Source organism: Schistocerca piceifrons, chromosome X, assembly GCF_021461385.2.
Source record: "Schistocerca piceifrons isolate TAMUIC-IGC-003096 chromosome X, iqSchPice1.1, whole genome shotgun sequence".
Lineage (NCBI taxonomy): Eukaryota > Metazoa > Arthropoda > Insecta > Orthoptera > Acrididae > Schistocerca > Schistocerca piceifrons.
The window spans coordinates 172,073,052-172,096,001 of record NC_060149.1 but is presented as its reverse complement, the minus strand read 5'-3'; the positions used below and the strand labels follow the sequence as shown (position 1 = coordinate 172,096,001).

At 44.0% G+C, this 22,950-nt stretch overlaps 1 protein-coding gene across 1 annotated transcript in view; it reads right to left on the bottom strand.

Annotated features, from left to right (window-relative positions):
- Positions 1–6,980: 6,980 nt before the first annotated feature.
- The window catches only part of LOC124722238 (homeotic protein distal-less-like), a 301,167-nt gene continuing 285,197 nt past the window's right edge, over positions 6,981–22,950 (bottom strand). The window contains exon 4 of the mRNA XM_047247429.1: positions 6,981–7,220. Within this exon, the coding sequence (XP_047103385.1) occupies positions 6,981–7,220 (240 nt within the window). The remainder of the gene's footprint in view (positions 7,221–22,950) is intronic.

The following is a 22,950-nucleotide window of genomic DNA, read 5'->3' as shown; positions in this document are numbered from 1 at the left end:
TGGGTAGATCACATAACTAATGAGGAGGTATTGAATAGAATTGGGGAGGAGAGGAGTTCGTGGCACAACTTGACAAGAAGAAGGGACCGGTTGGTAGGACATGTTCTGAGGCATCAAGGGATCACAAATTTATCATTGGAGGGCAGCGTGGAGGGTAAAAATCGTAAAGGGAGACCAAGAGATGAATACACTAAGCAGATACAGAAGGATGTGGGTTGCCGTAGGTACTGGGAGATGATGAAGCTTGCATAGGATAGTGTAGTATGGAGAGCTGCATCAAACCAGTCTCAGTACTGAAGACCACAACAACAACAACAACAACAACATTGGCTACTAGCGAGTTTACCTTGAACCAATTGTCGTGGTATCTCAAAACCTTTTCCCCATTCACTAAAAAACTAATAAGAGTCTCCCCTCCTCTCGTAGATCAACCCTGTGTACCCTCTCTCAATCGCATGCGCATGAGACACATTCCACATCAGTCCAAAATGCTTGGAGACTAGATTAATAATAAATAGATAAAAGCTAAGATGGTGATTTTAGTGCTTCAGGTGTTGTATATAGATTCCAACAATTTGAGTTCAATGCAGAGAACGTTCACGCAACCAAGTTAAACTGTCACTGTGTCTTAGCGATAATGTTCAACTCGAGTCTCACATTTCCACCTTTGGCAGTTTTGGCAATCCATCAGAGATCCATTCTGCGCTTTTTCGTTTTGTGGTATGTTCGTACTGATAACAGCAGGTCTCGTCACCCGTGATTCTTTTTTTTTTTTCAGAAAAGAACTGTTCGCATTTTGCATTACAATCGAGTCACGGCAGGCGTCCAGGCGTCGTTATTTTTGTTCGTGGATAAAGGTGTGCGGGACAAACCATGCACACACGTTTTTGTTCTTCCAAACATCCTGGAGAATGCCTTGAAAACTTTATTTAGAGATGTTTCTCCACTGCAATTTGTGACACAACAACACTGACACACTATGGCCAAACATCAACTACTTAATACTGCCTGCTCCCAATTGACTGGTGGAATGCACATCTGTTGTTTACAGTCGTTAGTTCAAGTCGCCACCGTAGTTAGTGTGCTGACGCGACGACTCTTATACTCCACGAATAAAATCAATCTCGGAACGTTTTCGAGGGACAAAGTATCTGGAGTTCAGGACGACCTGATGATAACTGCTTTATCTAGCCTAGAGGGCACTTCTCCCCACTCACGGAACAACCCGACTGGCTGGACATGCCAACTACATGATCGGCCGATAAGCACCATTCAAACAGGCCTGACGGCCTCCCGATCTCGTCTGTCTTAATTTATGTCACAGGTTGCTAGAAAGCCACACTAATGAACGTCGTTTCCCTTATAGCCTGCTGAAAGAGTACTAAATACCGGGTTATATATGCCTCATAGCCCACTAAAATCAAGGGGAACAGTCACATGACACTGTTGATTGAATGATCCTGAACCGCGTAAGCGGTAACAGTTTTATTCGTCCGGGTAAAATTATTTCTTTTCACTCGGGGTATGAGAATTATATCTGTTGAGTATGGCTACGTGCGTAATGTGATGCCATTGTTCGCTTGTGCGATGAAGGAATGTAGATGATGCCGGCACATAGCCTATTCCTTTTTAATAGAAGCAAAGGCGTCTCAACATCCCTGATGGACCGGGCCTTATCAACATTATCACGTGCCCTCATTTCTTGAGACATGTCGGGGATGTTTAGAATTTAACTGAAGAAATTGGAACAAAGTCTGGTGATCATGTAGTGGGACGCATATGTCTCGGAAAACATAATAGAAATTAGAAAATATTGGTGTGTGGTATGCCAAAGCCATCTTCAAATGTTATGTTGAAAAAGTTGTGAGGGAAATGAATGTGTTTTGTTACTGATTTGTTATACTGTTTTACATAATTTCATCCTGATGAAATCATTCTAAAATTAACAATGTAAGCCTGAAATTCCTAGGTTCACATCAAAATAGTGACCCAGTTACATCTACATCTACATCTACATCTATACTCCGCGAGCCACCTTACGGTGTGTGGCGAAGGGTACTTATTGTACCACTATCTGATCCCCCCCTTCCCTGTTCCATTCACGAATTGTGCGTGGGAAGAACGACTGCTTGTAAGTCTCCGTATTTGCTCTAATTTCTCGGATCTTTTCGTTGTGATCATTACGCGAGATATATGTGGGCGGTAGTAATATGTTGCCCATCTCTTCCCGGAATGTGCTCTCTCGTAATTTCGATAATAAACCTCTCCGTATTGCGTAACGCCTTTCTTGAAGTGTCCGCCACTGGAGCTTGTTCAGCATCTCCGTAACGCTCTCGCGCTGACTAAATGTCCCCATGACGAATCGCGCTGCTTTTCGCTGGATCATGTCTATCTCTTCTATTAATCCAACCTGGTAAGGGTCCCATACTGATGAGCAATACTCAAGAATCGGACGAACAAGCGTTTTGTAAGCTACTTCTTTCGTCGATGAGTCACATTTTCTTAGAATTCTTCCTATGAATCTCAACCTGGCGCCTGCTTTTCCCACTATTTGTTTTATGTGATCATTCCACTTCAGATCGCTCCGGATAGTAACTCCTAAGTATTTTACGGTCGTTACCGCTTCCAATGATTTACCACCTATGGCATAATCGTACTTGAATGGATTTCTGCCCCTATGTATGCGCATTATATTACATTTATCTACGTTTAGGGAAAGCTGCCAGCTGTCGCACCATGCATTAATCCTCTGCAGGTCCTCCTGGAGTACGTACGAGTCTTCTGATGTTGCTACTTTCTTGTAGACAACCGTGTCATCTGCAAATAGCCTCACGGAGCTACCGATGTTGTCAACTAAGTCATTTATGTATATTGTAAACAATAAAGGTCCTATCACGCTTCCCTGCGGTACTCCCGAAATTACCTCTACATCTGCAGATTTTGAACCGTTAAGAATGACATGTTGTGTTCTTTCTTCTAGGAAATCCTGAATCCAATCACAAACCTGGTCCGATATTCCGTAAGCTCGTATTTTTTTCACTAAACGTAAGTGCGGAACCGTATCAAATGCCTTCCTGAAGTCCAGGAATACGGCATCAATCTGCTCGCCAGTGTCTATGGCACTGTGAATTTCTTGGGCAAATAGGGCGAGCTGAGTTTCACATGATCTCTGTTTGCGGAATCCATGTTGGTTATGATGAAGGAGATTTGTATTATCTAAGAACGTCGTAATACGAGAACACAAAACATGTTCCATTATTCTACAACAGATTGACGTAAGCGAAATAGGCCTATAATTATTCGCATCTGATTTATGACCCTTCTTGAAAATGGGAACGACCTGCGCTTTCTTCCAGTCGCTAGGCACTTTACGTTCTTCCAGCGATCTACGATAAATTGCTGATAGAAAGGGGGCAAGTTCTTTAGCATAATCACTGTAGAATCTTAAGGGTATCTCGTCTGGTCCGGATGCTTTTCCGCTACTAAGTGATAGCAGTTGTTTTTCAATTCCGATATCGTTTATTTCAATATTTAGGTTCGTGGGACTCATGTGTCCCACTTCACTGCTTTTCAAAATAGGTCAGCCCAAAATTTTTTTGATATTGAAAGTGTATTATTTATCACAATGGAATTTTCGCGATGGAAGGGTTAATGTAGCAAAATTCCTCCGCTTTGTCTAGTCATAGAGTACTCAATTTCGACGTTTCGTGAAATGTTGTTGTGGTTTTCAGTCCTGAGACTGGTTTGATGCAGCTCTCCATGCTTCTCTATCCTGTGCAAGCTTCTTCATCACCCAGTACCTACGGCAACCCACATCCTTCTGTATCTGTTTAATGTATTCATCTCTTGGTCTCCCTCTACGATTTTTACCCTCCACGCTGCCCTCCAATACTAAATTGGTGATCCCTTGATGTCTCATGCCCTACCATGCGATCCCTTCTTCTAGTCAAGTTGAGCCACAAATTTCTCTTCTCCCCAATTCTGTTCAATACCTCCTCTTTAGTTATGTGATCTACTCATCTAATCTTCAGCAGTCTTCTGTAGCACCACATTTCAAAAGCTTCTATTCTCTTCCTGTCCAAACTATTTATTGTCCATGTTTCACTTCTATATATGGCTACACTCCATACAAATACTTTCAGAAACGACTTCCTGACACTTAAATCTATACTCGATGTTGACAAATTTCTATTCTTCAGAAACGCTTTCCTTGCCATTGCCAGTCTACATTTTATATCCTCTCTACTTCGACCATCATCAGTTATTTTGCTCCCCAAATAGCAAAACTCTTTTACTACTTTAAGTGTCTCATTTCCTAATCTAATTCCCTCAGCATCACCCGACTTAATTCGACTACATTCCATTATCTTCGTTTTGCTTTTGTTGATGTTCATCTTATATCCTCCTTTCAAGACACTATCCATTCCGTTCAACTGCTCTTCCAAGTCCTTTGCTGTCTCTGACGGAATTACAATGTCATCGGCGAACCTCAAAGTTTTTATTTCTTCTCCATGGATTTTAATACCTACTCCAAATTTTTCTTTTGTTTCCTTCACTGCTTGTTCAATATACAGATTGAATAACATCGGGGAGAGGCTACAACCCTGTCTCACTCCCTTCACAACTACTGCTTCCCTTTCATGCCCCTCGACTCTTATAACTGCCATCTGGTTTCTGTACAAATTGTAAATAGCCTTTCGCCCCCTGTATTTTACCCCTGCCACCTTCAGAATTTGAAAGAGAGTACTCCAGTCAACATTGTCAAAAGCTTTCTCTAAGTCTACAAATGCTAGAAACGTAGCTAGCGTTCTATTTCAGATAACAGTTCATCCTGGATAAGTACATCATCTACGAAAAGTGTGAGGTTGTTGCGAATATGGTACAGCAGGCCATTGATGTACAGTACGATATTGCAGTGCCTCTGTTATTCGAATGAACATTTAATCGTAATTTGGAATAAGACAGGCACTGCAATATCGTATTTATCCGCCGGCAAGGGATTTTCAAGTAAAATATCTCCCCTGTACATGAATATGGATAATTGACGTACGAGTACAGAACGCAGACACATGGCTGACGACATATGGAAGCTTTGGTGTGGCCAGCGATCGTACTCGGATAGCCTAGTGGTAAAGGCGACCTTGAGAGGTGGCATGAGCCCCCTGTCATATTTCTACCTTACTCTGAGTAATTCGATTTTCCTCTCTAATTGCATGTGGTGAAAAGTTGCTATTCCTTCACACGCGGACTTCCCACGCAGCATCTCTCGTCACCCGGGTGGCCCAGTGACAGGCGAGGTCTGCTGAGCTTGAAAGGGTTAAGCCGACGGGTGTGAGGGAGTCGAGTGGATGCTTTCCAGACGCCGACATTGTCATAAGAGCGGGAGCGACACGCCCAGATGGGCCAGAAGAGGCAGCTGGGCTAAAGATTCCGTTACTTCGCAGAAACTTAGTGAAAACATTTTCTGGCGCGCTACCAGCGAGGCGTGGGAATGACTTGTGTTCCCAAGCAGTCTTGGTGGGTAAATTCCCGCGTTTTCTGCAAAATCATAACTGTGATTGGCTTGCTCATGGCATAGCTCCGTGACGTAGCAAAATCGGCGCAGAAATTGGCGCCAAGAATCTCCATTGGTGGAATGGTAGTGCTTTGGCAATAGAGTGGAATTTTCCGCCGGTTATCGAGTTGCTGATTGGAACGTTTAACCACGGCCACTGTCGTGGGGGCTGGAATGTTCTGAGTTCGGTTTGCACGGGTGCCCTAGAGAGAGTCGGCTCTCGCCTTTCGGTCAGAGTAGGTTACAAGACTGAGCTCTCGCTACTCTGGACAGCCTGCCTTCCGTTGGCTGTCTAATATACTTTTATTTGATTGTAACTGTTTGACGAAGTTGCTGAAGTTTCGACTTCAACGTAACTTTCCGAGTACAGTTGGCAATTGAGCGTTCTGCGTACAAGCGGCCTATGTTGTCTGTCTTGATCAGTTTTGTCTAAAGTTGACTGTATCGAAGTTACTGTGTGAATTCGCTTGTTAAAATCAATCACTGTACCGTCAATGATTGTGTGGCGAGCCTTCTTCGTCGCCCTCAGAGGCGCATTTGTATTGATAGGAAGTCTTTAGTCTGGAACAACCAGACCAGGATTATTTGTTTCGGGCTATACTCGCGACATTATCATCACCACGACGGGACGTTGAAGCAACCAGCCATCGCTTCCGGTACGCCAGATCGTGTCCTTGCAGTTAAGAAGACAGCTTGGTAATGTATGTCCGCAGCTCCGGCATATTAGGGAATTTGCTCTGTGATAATCAGAGCTCAGCAGAGCACGCCTGTTCCCGTCTTTTATTACGTGGTTCTGTCTTGGATGTTCATTTCCTGAGTTCTCACTACTGTAGCAGCAATTAATGTTGGGTTGGCTGGGTGTTTCTCTTAAGATTTAAGGTGCAAGGGATTGGCTCCACATACCACTTCGTAATAAATATCACAATCTAGTTTATGGACAACTTCACCTTCACAACATTTACGTATTTGAGTATCCAATTTGATCCATTTTGATGTATTGTAAATGTTTCATGTGTTTTGTTTATGATTTTGAGTTTAGTCATAATAAATCAAATTGTTATTTTGGACAGAACTTTCATTCTGTTAATCGGTAGAGCAACCCTTTCATTTCTCACTACGTTACTGAAACTTTCCTTTATTTAATTAATGTATATCAAATTAAATTATTGCAGGTGCCAAACTCTTTTCTACTCCACTTGCAGGGTCGATTACAGTCAGTTCGCGTTTCTTCTTAATCCATGTGCAACAGCAAAAGTCGGAGTTAGAATAGGGGGGGGGGGGCTTAGAGCATCATTTACATATGAAGATTCTAGAAGAATTTAGTGTTAAATGCAGTGCTAGCCCCGGCACCTCGCAACCTCTCTCGATGAGCGGGAAATTCGGATTCGACACCCGGTCTGGCACAATTTTCACGGTCGTCATTGCACTAAACAGACGACGGTTGTCCATATGCATGTAGTAGGTGGGAGAGCGTACCTATGAGCGAGCCTGCGGGCGGCTGCGGGCTCGGCGCCGCGGGAGCGTGCGGCGGCTGCTGCGGCTGCGGCGCGGCGCCCAGCAGGTGCTGCGACTGGCCGCCGCCGCCCGCCGGCTGCGTCACCGCCTGCTGCGCCGCCTTCATCATCTTCTTGTACTTGCTGCGCCGGTTCTGGAACCATATCTTCACCTGCAACACACCACAGCCCGCCTTCAACACGCTGTCCCACGCTCGAGCACATCACAATCACCAGCACTATGTATTTAGGGTGTAGCACTACAAATGAAGCACGATCAAAGAGGCAAGCCAAATATAAATCGCTACGCATGCGACAGCATGTGCTACTGACTGAACAATAATCGAAGCACCACAAAATAACTCCTAACTAAGATACGAGCATATGGGATTGGTTCCCAAGTATGTGAGTGGCTCCAAGACTTCTTAAGTAATAGAACCCAGTACGTTGTCCTCGATGGTGAGTGTTCATCGGAGGTGAGGGTATCATGTGGAGTGCCCCAGGGAAGTGTGGTAAGTCCGCTGTTGTTTTCTATCTACATAAATGATCTTTTGGATAGGGTGGATAGCAATGTGCGGCTGTTTGCTGATGATGCTGTGGTGTACGGGAAGGTGACGACGTTGAGTGACTGTAGGAGGATACAAGATGACTTGGACAGCATTTGTGATTGGTGTAAAGAGTGGCAGCTAACTCTAAATATAGATAAATGTAAATTAATGCAGATGAATAGGAAAAATAATCCTGTAATGTTTGAATAATTCATTAGTAGTGTAGCGCTTGACACAGTCACGTCGATTAAATATTTGGGCGTAACATTGCAGAGCGATATGAAGTGGGACAAGCATGTAATGTCAGTTGCGGGGAAGGCGGATAGTCGTCTTCGGTTCAGTGGTAGAATTTTAGGAAGATGTGGTTCATCTGTAAAGGAGACCGCTTATAAAACACTAATACGACCTATTCTTGAGTACTGCTCGAGCGTTTGGGATCCCTGTCAGGTCAGATTCAGGGAGGACATAGAAGCAATTCAGAGGCGGGCTCCTAGATTTGTTATTGGTAGGTTTGATCATCACACGAGTGTTACAGAAATGCTTAAGGAACTCGGGTGGGAGTCTCTAGAGGAAAGGAGGCGTTCTTTTCGTTAATCGCTACTGAGGAAACTTAGACAACCAGCATTTGAGGCTGACTGCAGTACAATTTTACTGCCGCCAACTTACATTTAGCGGAAAGACCACAAAGATAAGAGAGATTAGGGCTTGTTCAGAGGCATATAGGCAGTCATTTTTCCCTCGTTCTGTTTGGGAGTGGAACAGGGAGAGAGGATGCTAGTTGTGGTACAAGGTACCCTCCGCTACCCACCCTATGGTGTATTGCGGAGTATGTATGTAGATGTGGATGTAGAAATACACTACTGGCCATTAAAATTGCTACACCAAGAAGAAATGCAGATCATAAACGGGTATTCATTGGACAAATATATTATACTAGAACTGACATGTGATAACATTTTCACGCAATTTGGGTACATAGATCCTGAGAAATCTGTACCCAGAACAACCACCTCTGGCCGTAACAACGGCCTTGATACGCCTGGGCATTGAGTCAAACAGAGCTTGAATGGCGAGTACAGATACAGCTGCCCATGCAGCTTCAACACGATACCACAGTTCATCAAGAGTAGTGACTGGCGTATTGTGACGAACCAGTTGCTCTGCCACCATTGACCAGACGTTTTCCATTGGTGAGGGATCTGGAGATTGTGCTGGCCAGGGCAGCAGCCGAACATTTTCTGTATCCAGAAAGGCCCTGCAACATGCGGTCGTGCATTATCCTGCCGAAATGTAGGGTTTCAGGAATCAAATGAAGGCTAGAGCCACGGGTCGTAACACATCTGAAATGTAACGTCCACTGTTGAAAGTGCCGTCAATCTGAAATAAGAGGTGACCGAGATGTGTAACCAATGGCACCCCATACCATCTCGCCGGGTGATACGCCAGTATGGCGGTGACGAATACACACTTCCAAAGTAAGTTCACCGTGATGTCGCCAAACACGGATGCGACCATCGTGATGCTGTAAACAGAACCTGGATGTATACGAAAAAATGACGTTTTGCCATTCGTGAACCCAGGTCGTCGTTGAGTACATCATCCCAGGCGCTCCTGTCTGTGATGCAGCGTCAACGGTAACCGCAGCCATGGTCTCCGAGCTGATACTCCATGCTGTTGCAAACGCCGTCGATCTGTTCGTGCAGATGGTTGTTGTCTTGCAAACCTCCCCATCCGTTGACTCAGGGATCGAGACGTGGCTGCACGATCCGTTACAGCCAGGCGGATAAGATGCATGTCATCTCGACTGCTAGTGACACGAGGCCGTTGGGATCCAGCACGGCGTTCCGTATTACCCTCCTGAACCCACCGATTCCATATTCTGCTAACAGTCATTGGGTCTCGACCAACGCGAGCAGCAATGTCGCGATACGATAAACCGCAATCGCGATAGGCTACAATGCGACATTTATCGAAGTCCGAAACGTGATGGTACGCATTTGTCCTCCTTACACGAGGCATCACAACAACGTTTCACCAGGCAACGCCGGTCAACTGCTGTTTGTGTATGAGAAATCGATTCGAAACTGCCGGCCGTTGTGGCCGAGTGGTTCTAGGCGATTCGGTCCGGAACCGCGCTGCTGCTACGGTCGCAGGTTCGAATCCTGCCTCGGGCATGGATGTGTGTGATGTCCTTACGTTAGTTAGGTTCAAGTAGTTCTAAGTCTAGCGGACTGATGACCTCAGATGTTAAGTCCCTTAGTGCTTAGAGCCTTTGGAATCTTGGTTGGAAACTTTCCTCATGTCAGCACGTTGCAGGTGGCGTCAACGTCGTGTGAATGCTCTGAATAGGTAATCATTTGCATATCACAGCATCTTCTTCCTGTCAGTTAAATTTCGCGTCTGTAGCACGCCATCTTCGTGGTGTAGCAATTTTAATGGCCAGTAGTGTAATTAATGTAGAGTAATCAAGTTTCGGAAATACTTTTGTCTAGGGAACAAATTTAACTGATTAACAATGCAACATCACTGGTAAGCGCAAGATAAGCCAATGCAGATGTGAAATGCTAGTTCATTAATAACTGATGGAACCACCAGAATGTTGAATGCGAGCAAACATGCATTGTGTGAATAGCAAGAATCCTCCGAAAATTTCAGGTAAAAGTGGTTTTCCGCCCACCATCGAAGATTGCGGACCTCGTGGGATCAGTTAAGGACAATCTGTTACTACGAAAGGCCGGCATTTACAAGATACCGTGCCAATGTGGTATGGCTTACATAGGTCAAACCACACGCACCGTGAAAGAACGCTGCACTGAACATCAACGTTACACCCGCCTTTTGCAGCCAAGCAAGTCCGCTATTGCTGAACATTGTATTTCTACTGGACATTCAATGGAGTATGAGAAAACAATGATTTTGTCCACAGCAACGTCTTTTTGGGACTCCATTATTAAAGAATCCGTACAAATACGACTGGCGGAAAATCTGTTAAACCGTGACAGCGGCTACCAGCTGGACAGTGCATGGAATCCCATCATCTCCACGATTTGCTCAAATCGAAGACGACAGAGTGCGTCGACGGCCGTGGCAAACAGCAACGCAGAGGGCGACTGAGTTCCGCTATTCCACCAGCGAGGACACTGCCGGCGGGCAGTGTTGGTTCAACTATCAAGTTTTTGACGCATGCGCAGAATAGTTACAGTACGTTATATATTGCGGAGCGGAGGACGTTATCGCCAGTCTGCGACGGCTCACCTGAAGATGACTGGCAGGTGCCCAGTTGAAATATCGTGCGAAGTATTGAACGACGACCGGCTACAGGCCCGAAATTTGTTTGAACAAACATGCATTGTGTTTTACAGACGACAGATGTCAGTTGGTGGAGTTCCATCCCCGTCGCCCTTGGTCGGTCAATACAGGGACGGTTAACGGTAATTGTGGATGGCGCTGGAGATGTCGTCCGATTATGTCCCAAATGTGCAACACTGGAGGCAGATCTGGCCATCAAGCAGGCCAAGGCAACACGTCAACACTCTGTAGACCATGATGGGTTACAACAGCGATATATGGGAGAGCGTTATCCTGTTGGAAAACACCTCCTGGAATGCTGTTCATGAATGACAGCACAAAAGGTCGAATCACCAGACTGACGTACAAATTCGCAGACGGGGTGCGTGGCATAACCACGAGAGTGCTCCTGCTGTCATACGAAATTGCACCGCAAACTGTAACTCTAGGTGTAGACCCAGCGTGTACAGCACGCAGACTGGTTGGTTGCAGGTCCTCACCTGGCCTCCTCCTAACCAACATACAGCCATCACTGGCACCGAAGCACAGCCAGCTTTCATCAGAAAACACAATAGACCTGCCGTCTAATGAGCTCTCGCTTGACACCACTGAAGTCGCAAATGGCGGTGGTCTGTGGTCAGTGGAATGCACGCTACAGGGCATCTGGCTAGGAGCTCTCATTGAAGTAATCGATTTTTAACGGTTCGTTGTGTCAATACGATGACAACTACTCCTCAAATTGCTGCTGCAGATGCAGTACGATGCGCCAGAGACATAGGCCGAACACGATGGTGTCCTTCTCGGTACTGCCACATGGCCGGCCGTCCGGAATCCGGTCATCTTGCGACTGAACTTGCACGTGATCACCTCTGCCAGCAATAATGTATAATGGCTACATTCCTACCAAGTCTTCCCGAAGGAACATCCGGCTTCTCGTAGTCGTATAACACGCCCTCGTTCAAAATCAGTGAGGGGTTGATTATGGCGTATTTGTCCGCCCAAAGGCATTCTTTACTGACATCAACTCACTACGTCCGATCTCCAAGGTAACTAAGGCTCACGATCGTTCCAGCGTGTGTTTAAAGTAAACATGCTTTGCATCCTCATAGCGCTGCTACTAGCACCAAACTTATATGACTGGGCCGGCCGAAGTGGCCGTGCGGTTAAAGGCGCTGCAGTCTGGAACCACAAGATCGCTACGGTAGCAGGTTCGAATCCTGCCTCGGGCATGGATGTTTGTGATGTCCTTAGGTTAGTTAGGTTTAACTAGTTCTAGGTTCTAGGGGACTAATGACCTCAGCAGTTGAGTCCCATAGTGCTCAGAGCCATTTGAACCATTTTATATGACTGGCACGAAATTGGAACAGACGTCATCTATCAGATGTAGAAACACGCTACCAATTTTTGTTTATGTCGCAGAACTCATTCTTGGTGTTGGGATTTCTTTCCCATCACTGTGTGTTCCAAAGCACCACGAATGAAAACGGGATTTTTTCGGGGCTAACACCTTTGGTTCTGTTGGTGATAGAAAGGCAGGGTTAAATGTTTTGGATAGCTCTTGCGTTAGGGACCATTTGTATACCAACAGAAGGATCATCTTAGTATAACTATCGTACAATATAGGGGAAAGCTGGAATGGCTCAAATGACTCTAAGCACTATGGGACTTAACATCTGAGGTCATCAGTCCCCTAGACTTAGAACTACTTAAACCTAACTAACCTAAGGACAGCACACACATCCATGCCCGAGGCAGGATTCGACCACAGCGGCCGGCGGAAAGCTGGAATATTACAAAATCATCCAGCTTAGGTAAATGGAGCATATCGGTTGGTTCTTTTTGCATTAAATATGGTCTCTTGTGCTCCTTAAGTAGCTTATGGGGCCACCATTTGGTGGACGTGTGGTTCCTGAGAAACCCAGGAAAACACGGTTTTTGGGCACCAAAATCGATCCGCGGATAGCAAGACGGCTATATGCACAGCAAATGGCTGAAATTTTTACGATATGTTCCTAAGGTCTCGATCTGGAACAACCTTGTTATCTTTATATGTTCCAAAGACACAGATTTTCAAAGTTGTTCTACTTGTACACGTAAAATCAGCTCGTACAATCCAGTATGAGGCGAAAATGTAATTTATAAAGTGACATAGCACGGAGAAATATGCTGCGATGTGTCTCCGTTATCAGAAGGGTTCTGGGAACCCTATTTTGTAGTACTGGATAATATGCAATATTTTTGTGCACGTAAAATCCTGCCTGAGGTGTAAAATTATGTAGTTTTGCGTCGTATCAATTTCACATAAGAAAACTATCAAAATTTTGCTGACCCATAAAGCGCTTTTCGTATGGATGACATGCCCTGCGGTAGCAAGGAAAAGAAGGGTCCTCGTATCGGAACACAAAAATATGCTCCTGTTTAGAAGACCCTGAATGAGAACTAGGGTACCACCTGCCTTATTCTACCTTTCGTAGCACCTTAATAATTTTCACAAAAAATTTGACAAGTGAACATATTCGCGTCTTCTATGCTGAGAGACAAGGAGGCAGAGGCAGTGGGAAGGCGACGAAAAAGCGATAAATACTGGAAGACTGTAGTCAGCGGTTGTGTGACAGAAAAAGCGAAGGGGACAATGACAGTGTGAGGGAAAGAGAGGGACACAGTGACAGTGGAACATAGTTGACAGTAACAGAACAGTGCTAGGAGCAGGGTGTGATAATGAGAGACAGTCGATGGCAATGACATCGAGGAAGGCCGGCCAGAGTGGCCGAGAGGTTCTAAGCGCCACAGTCTGGAACCGCGCGACAGCTACGGTCGCAGATTCGAATCCTGCCTCGGGCATGGATGTGTGTGATGTCCTTAGGTTAGTTAGGTTTAAGTAGTTCTAAGATATAGGGGACTGAGGACCTTAGAAGTTAAGTCCCATAGTGCTCAGAGCCATTTGAATTTGAACAATGAGGAAGAGAGAAATAGAGACAGTGAGAAGACACAGCAGCAGTTGGAAGAATTGATTGAGATAGTAATAGTAAGGAGAGAAAGATAGAGACAGGACAGTGAGACGGTGGGCAGTCACTGATAGATACAAAGAGATAATGACAATGAGTTGAGCTGAATGACTGAGTGATTTCTGGAACGAAGGCTTTGTTGTCAACGAGTAAACATATTGGTGAATGGGAAGTTTAAGATTATTCATTATTTTGGAATATTCTTTCAACAAGGCGTCTTGTCTTCTTAGCAGAAGAATAGCTATGTGTCTGAGTGTTCTTCTGGTTCTACTGAGACGAGTACGCATTATTTACGTGAGGGCTGTTGATCCATACCAGAGCATAATAAATAAATGTCAGAGCCAAGGGCCAATGTCCCGTAAATTAAACGCATAGCGAGAGCAGAACAGGACAAACGTAACTAGGTACAGATGTCGCTTCATCCCAACAGACTTGAGCGGCTAACGATTTGTTGGCGTCATCCGAGACGTGACACTGGATCAGCCGATAGGTGCTGCCAGGATCAACACAGCAATGAAACTAGTGAGGATTCCATAGTTTTCTAGAACGTTCGGTCAATAGCCAAAGTGGAAACTTGTCTTCAAATTCTGGGTCGCTCAGAGGGAGGACAGACAGTCTCGAGCCGACTGGTCGACTTCTGAGAGCATGTATCGCGCAGTAAAAGTATGTGTGGCTGCGTTTCCGCGGACCAACACGGAATTATACAAGTAAGCTGGCTTGTAGTACAGTCAGTTACAAGACTGATGTTGATTCTGACCGCTCTCGCTATCAGTAAGTGCCAGAACACTCACTCCATAGTAACGTAGCCTGTGCATTGAGTCATGAAGACAATGTTGCTCTCTTTACCAATTTTGTCATAATAAACATTTGGTACTGCAGACCGTACTCTCACTTCTGTGTACCCTTTTCCGAGTTCCCCATGCCACCAAATTCTCTCTCTCCCTCTCTCTGCCGGCCTGGGTGGCCGAGCGGTTCTAGGCGCTACAGTCTGAAACCGCGCGACCACTACGGTCGCAGGTTCGAATCCTGCCTCGGGCATCGATGTGTGTGATGTCCTTAGGTTAGTTAGGTTTAAGTAGTTCTAAGTTCTAGGGGACTGATGGCCTCAGAAGTTAAGTCCCATAGTGCTCAGAGCCATTTGAACCATCCCTCCCTCTCTCTCTCTCTCTCTCTCTCTCTCTCCCTCTCTCTCTCTCTCTCTCCCTCTCTCTCTCTCTCTCTCCCCTCTCTCTCTCTCTCTCTCTCTCTCTTTCTCTCATACACACACACACACACACACACACACACACATACCTTGAATATCCTTGACCAACAATATAAACAGATGCAACCTATTGTGTGTGAAAAGGTGGGACAATCTAGTTTGATTTCACGAATTCTAACTGTTATTGGAAATAGTCACACCCATAAAATATCTCGGAGTATGTGTACGAGGTGACCACATAGACTATTCGTAGTAAATATAGATACCAGACTTTCATTGGGAGAATCATCAAGAAGTATAGTCCACCCACAAAGCTCAACCGGTACACGATTAATTGCTCCTTTCTCTGAGTCCTTTACCAGGTAGAATTCACTGGGAAAATAGTGAAGATTCAAAGTAGAACAGCGTTCTTTGTTTAGAAGGCCTTATAGTGCCATGAGATGCTGACCGAAATCCGGTTGCGGACGCTACATGAAAGGGGTGATTCTTGAAATTCTGACAGCGTACCCTCGTAGAAGAATCATCAAAATGTGACTTAAACCATAATCTTCTTTCCATCATTTTACATCCTCGTTTCATCCTAACGTAGGAAAGTCATTGACGTCATATTTTTGTCAAACTCTGTTCTATGGGTCTTAATGTTTTAAATGTATTACTATTTCTGAGGAGGAAACGCATAACTCTGCTCGCGTTTGCCTAAACAGCTTAATACTAAGCTCACGAATACCAGCCTACGTTATATTACGCTAATGCCTCTTTCGGTGGGGGCAGTAGTCTGAGTCGTATCCATAATTGTTTTAAACTGTCAGGACGTAGCATAACAACGTGAAATCCACTGGAGAGTGAAACATTAATAGCACAAATAGTGTTGTCAATTAGAGAGATTGTGGTGTCACCACCAGACACCACACTTGCTAGGTGGTAGCTTAAATCGGCCGCGGTCCGTTTAGTACATGTCGGACCCGCGTGTCGCCACTGTGTGATCGCAGACCGAGCGCCACCACAAGGCAGGTCTCGCGATACGGACGAGCACTCGCCCCAGTTGTACGACGACATTGCTAGCGACTATACGGACGAAGCCTTTGCTCTCATTTGCCGAGAGACAGTTAGAATAGCCTTCAGCTAAGTCCATGGCTACGACCTAGCAAGGCGCCATTAGCCTTACATAGTTTGATAGTTATCGTATGAAATGTCTCATCAAGAACGTTGTAAACCAACAAAGAATAAAAGTTAAGTATTCGAGGAGCTGCATACTTTTCTTATTAGCCTTCAATAATTATCCTGTTCCAGAATTCACGCCAGTCGGCGTGTGTGTACGCGTGCCTTTCTTTCGGCTACCCGTCACTGTGGACTGGCTGCCTTGTCAGTCCACTACAGAGATCTCCACTGCAAAGATAAAATTCCAAAAAGTGGAAATCACTGATTGAAACGAAACGTTTAGTCATCAGAGCTCATCAATTTTAGTTATTTCGAAATAGGACTCATTGGAAGTCAAAGATATTACAAGTCGTAAGCTGGCCGCATGTGCAATGAAACACTAACATTTTTGGTGGCAATAAATAAATTTATGTTTAGTCATGAAGATTTCCTTCGATACACTGTTCTCAAACCAGCAGTGTGACCAAGAAGATCAGTACATAACGACGAGTGCTCCACTTATTGTCTCGATCAGTCACCTAAACCACGTCTTACTGAGATGTTATCGACAATACGTTCCAAGAAAATGGGTGAACCCCTTAGGAATCAGATAGCTCTGAAACTTTAAGAATTGGGCCCGACATTTCGTCACGATTGCATACCAGCGCCGTGAAGGATTTCCGTCGGAAGAGTTAAGTCACCTCACTCACAGGTATACGTTCTTCTCATCAAACCGCAAGCCACTGCCCTCAAAATTACAGACGAGGCTATTGCGATTCGAAGCAACGTAAGCAAGTTATAGGCTTCTCCCCAAAATGAAATTTTTCTCTGAAATAAAAACTGATTTCTCTACAAAAATAGGCAACTTTTGCGCGATATAATTCGATTGTAGTAGACAGCAAATGACCTGGAAGAGCAGTTGAACGGAATGGATAGTGTCTTGAAAAGAGGATATAAGATGAACATCAACAAAAGCAAAACGAGGATAATGGAATGTAGTCGAATTAAGTCAGGTGATGCTGAGGGAATTAGATTAGGAAATGAGACAAAGTAGTAGACGAGTTTTGCTATTTGGGAGCAAAGTAGTCGCCGTGCAACTGTGGAGCATTAGATTATGTGATTCCGTGCCTTGCAATCCTGTTATATGTGACTGCAACTCCACCAGTAGCTTAACGTGAGTCCCTCCTTGCGTGTTGCGCAATTTGACGGTCATCTACTTGGAACGCTCTCCACGCACGTGAAACAATGCTGTGAGTAATACCAAACTCCTGGACTACACACGTCACACTTCGTCCTCCTTCCTGTTTCCGGATGATCCTTACCCGTGTGAAGTCATCCAGTTGTTGTCTCCGGGCCATGTTGTAATGAAGTTCATCCCAACAGTCCACCGTAAATACCCGCTGATTGACACACAATATTTTCCTGTTCTTTCAGCTGCGTCGTGTTGCACGGACAGAGCTGTAGCGACGCTGACGTAACGCCAAGTGACGTCCATTTTCGTGTGCACGGCTGGGAGACCTCTAGTAATATGCTCCCACACTTTCATTCATTTCCAATCAATAGTTAATATTTCTTGTTATTTTACCTATCTTTCCCTAAAGTTTTGCAGTACAGTGTACAAAGTGTTCCATTCACCGTGGATCAAAAATATAAATGTTGCTTGTTGCAGTGATTCCAAAGGAATATTCACTCTGCTGAAGGACACAGAACATTACACGAGCTAGTTCAATGCCAGTTGCTAAGGGTAGATCAGCCATAAAGATAGTAAATTTTAAGTTAACCACAAGTCATCACTAAAAGGAATTTGAGAACCCTCTAGTAAGAAAGGGGGAACAAAGAATCACAACAGGTGCCTATTTAAGCACAAATAGAAAATTTGAAATATGCTCCCTAAACGAGGAAGTGATGAGTTCAAATGGTGTAATGTTCGGATGGATAAATGTAAACCCGATTCTGCACCGTGCTTCGAAATCTACACATCTCATAAAGTTACTCACTGGAGTTCAGGAATACTGGAAATATCACTCCTCCAAGCACTGCCATACGAGCCAAAAAAAAAAAGAAAAAAAAAAGTGCAAGCATGTAGAGCACGAGGATGTACGACAGGGTCGATTTCAGTGCTGTATAGATCTAACTCATCGATAATAGCGTCTTACCATATCTGCATCATTTGACCATCAGAGACCAACCAGAAAATCTTTTTCCGTTTTAACCACTAGCCAAGCTTAGCGTTCGATTCTGATTTGCTCACTGGTACTCGGCATAGCAAACAGCATTTTGTTAGCATCCTACTATACTTGGTCAAAGACAGTCAAACTTTTGGAGATCGACGCTTGGTACATAATATATCTTTGCAAAGTATCTCCGATTTAAGAAAACGCGAAAGAATTTCGGTACTGAAAGTTGTGAAAGTGACGGACATCTTCCAAGTGACATCATCGTAGAAAGCAGTTACACATATACTGGAAGTGAAAATTGAGATTACGAGAGAAAGACGTCAGTTCATGTTCTCGTAGCTACTTGAGAGACACTTCATCAATGATTTTTCCGAATCGTGTGTGGCTCTCCACTCTATCCTTGTCGGGTGTAAAAACGACGTCGATGGTCACCTCAGCCTGCAGCACACTCGGCCTTGCTCGTCAATACCAGTGTTCAGCTTATCTCTTTAGTGGGAATGGCGTTGCAGTGGACTTAACTGAAAATTTGGCGCAAGCAACCCAAATCCAGCAACTTATTACTGGAACCTTAAATGAAAAGTTGAGCCTTAGAATACCAATATAAACGGTAACTGAAGAGACATTAATCCTAGGCACACATAATTTGACACAGGAAAGATGAAAGGTAGCAGTGATAAAACTGAAAGAGCCTAAGGAAAAGATGTATAGTGACTTCTGTTATTTGGGTGTGCTATTATAAATTCCATCCTTTGATTCATAACGAAGGAAAACAGCGGAATCAAGTTAATGGTTCAAATAGCTCTGAGCACTATGGGACTTAACATCTGAGGTCATCAGTCCCCTAGAACTTAGAACTACTTAAACCTAACTAACCTAAAGACATCACACACATCATGCCCGAGGCACAGTTAATGAAACAGTAATTTTCTCTTATCCTTTCATTTCATGAAGTTAGGGAACCTGAAGTTGTCGGTTTCATTGGTAATTTCAGCATGTGCTTGAATGAAATGTGATGGGGTAGTTACTCAGAAGACGAAATCACCGTGGATACCTGCGCCATCTATGACTAAGAGGTAGTTTGCTAATGGCCACAAATCTTGCTGACATTTCGAAACGGGCTACAAGCACAATAAGTCATGTAAAAATTCTCGACAGCACAACCAGGGGTAGCGCAGCAGACAGGAATTTCTCGGACAGCCTTTTACAGCAAGTACACGTATCGGAAGATAATAAGTTCCAGTTTCAACGACGTCACCACCGCTATCTGAGGCAGCGTCCTAAAAAGCGAAATGTCACGAATATACAACTAAACGTCGCAAATGCCCCGCGTTCGAACGTGTGGATCAGTTAGAAATATCGAGCAGATAGTAAGGTCGTTGGGAATGGGCACTCAGGTACGTGTTTCACAAGTGCGGGTAACGCTTTTAATGAAGCTGTGGCGGACTTGGACTCCTGGGCCGTTACAGGCAGAGCTGTTAGGCAAGTGCAACTAAAACTAGAAAATGCTTCGCAGTCGTCTAGGAGTTATTTGTGAACGCTTTCAGTTAGCTAACTGAAACTCAACTATCATACTGTGAGACCTGGAGATTACCTCTTTACGGAAAAGTTACAGAAAATAGTTGACTGGAGCCACGCTAGAGAAGAAACCGGAGTTACTGTGAAACAGCAACGAGGTAAATAAAACATAAAGCCCGCTACTACAGTCGGATGAGACTCGAAGTATCCATCGAAATACGATACTACGACCTCATGTCACTACGGAAACCAGTGTAATTACTCCGCCTGTACCACACATAGTTAGTATGCAGTTAGCCTTCGGACATTACGCTACTACCGTGTACCACTGCGTAATTTCTGTAGAAAACACAATTCTGAGGCCGGACTAAATGGTGCATCAACGGAACCTTGGGCCTTCAATACGTAGAGTTGTAGGTAACATAACTAGCAATTCGTCCCCGTTTCTCGATTGTATCCAGTTTATTTACTCATTTAGCACCGAATAAATCATACATATATCTCGTAAAATATAAAAATAGTTGAAATAAAACAAAGGCAGATGTTCTAATGTGAACATTAATCAGCTCAGTCACAATTAAATAACATTATACTAGACTACTCGTTTTGGAGCCGTGATCTCATCAACTACATCTGCAGCCACATAAATACTTAGTAGAGGATACCAATATTATAGCGATATGATGTCTTGCTTCATTCTGGTGTTAGGAAGAGCGTCCTGCCACCAACCGTCACTAACATAGACAAAACTCATATAACGATGCCGATCCCGTAAAGAGATGGGGAAAGGCAACGAAGAAGAAGAAGTTATGTTTCATCCGTATATTCAGCGGAGGAAAAATGACTGCCGATGTGGTTCGGTAAACTATTAATTTTTCTTATCTAACTCACACGATCCATGCGCGAGACATACTGTGGAGGTAAGAGAACAGTCCACAATCTTCCTCGATACTGGTTCCCTACATTTAGCCAACAGAGTTGCATATGTACCGGATAGTCTCTGAATTCGTTCAGCAGGCCAAACGTTAAGCTGAACACGCCATGCAGTAACGTCAAGCAGTGTTCATAGGTCTTAAGGGGGCTTAAAAATTTGAACCATTGCACAGAAAAGTCGTTCGATATTTGTACCATATGCCGTAGGATGACAGCAACCTTGACACTGAAGAGAAAGTATTCGCCAAGCCGCGATCTCAGTCTTCTGAATAACATGGGCACGCATACATATGTCAGTTCGTGCAGCTGAGTGAACGCAGTCACTTTGATGACATTGGACAGATGCGTTACGAAATGCACTACAGAAATGGCATAATGACATGCAACTGATCGTTTAAAACACTGTCGTAGTTTACTGTGCATTCTTTCTGCTTTACAAAGACTACTGTCATTCGATCGTATGGAATGTGAATCTGACGTTTAAAATTCTAAGTAATGTTGAGGACCATTAGCAACGCCTGACGTATTGTGCCAGGTTCCTGAAAAAGCTTAGCTTATAACAAACTTAATTTGTGACTGAGCTGAGATTTAATCATATTAAGCCGACCTTCCAGTTATCGTCATCTTTCCTACTGCTATATACATGCGAGAAAATAAAAGAGTGTTTCCTAGTTCTGTGTTACTGACCAAATGTTTTGGAGGAAATCCTGCACTGCACTTGGAAAATTGTGCAATTCCATTAGGTCAATATTTTGTTCCCACACGTTTCACAGAAGTATCTGTTGCATGGATTGCACCTGTCTACAATCATTTGTCACGTTGTTTAGTAATAGGCACGCTGACATTATCCTCCAGTATCAACCCACTGCGGCTCTCAGGCGTTCCATAGCCACTCAAAATTTTCTAAAGAAATTGAATTCTTCGTTCTTATTGAATGGGTCGATCAGAAGGCTACGATTGTGAGGTGTGGACACTGAGTGGAATCAGTAGCGGAACATGTGTATATGCGTCTTAATCAAAACAGAGGAATGAACATGTGCGCCTGTGGAACTCACATGTGGTAAGGACATATGCCATTATTTTCCTAACCAATACCCGGAGAACGTTAAGGGAATCTATCAGATGAATCCAGGACCTATCCTTTCCCTGATCCTTAATCAGTACGAACAAACCAATAACAACACACTGGCTATGAAACGTTAATCCAAAGTAGGGTATAACCCTAGATCGCTACAGATGCAGATACAAAGGAATAACAAATAATCGAAACACTTGAATGAAAACTAATAATGCTTTCGGCCACCTTTGGGCCGCTTTTATTCTCCGATTCTTCACGTAATTTGTAAATACAGCTCACAAATTTTTTAAGAAAGAATTTTGTACCAACCACCACACAGTGCAAAAAACATTTCTTAAGTACAATTTGTAAAGGAATCATACGCCGCATTCTTTGCTTTAAAATATATCACAGACGCTACGACAAGTTTGATCAGTAAATGAGCCAGAGAATGCTGAAGCTCATTAACAAGGCAGTCAGACAGCTTCTGAACAGATGAACTAGTATGAACAAGGAAATTCTGACGTTTAAGGACCGTGTCTGTATTAGGGAATAGTCTAGATGACGTATGAGACATTTTCGCATCTAAGACGTCCACAAAATATGTATTTCGTCGTTTGAAAGGAACAACAGGACAACTGAATGCTATGAAACTGCAGCGCACACTTTCACAGAGCGCTTTCATATTTAACGATACGAAGTATGCATTTCAATGCATAAACTGCTTTGGGCGACCGCCATATATAAAATCAGACTATTTTAGTCGATGATCGAGAACATGTCGTGGTATTATTTTACTTATTTCGAATTACTTTCAGTTGTGTGATATTGGTACTCATTTTGTGATTCTAGGTCATTTGTGATACGTACTTGGAGATGGCCATCCTCATGAATGTTCAAATTGTATAGACCACACTAAACAGCTTTCTCATTTTTAATGACTCTTAATACTGAGTATTGTTTTCGCTCGCTATAAATTTTCGCTGGTAGTGCCTTGCAACGAGTCATGTACGTCGTCACGATCTAGGTCATAGGACCC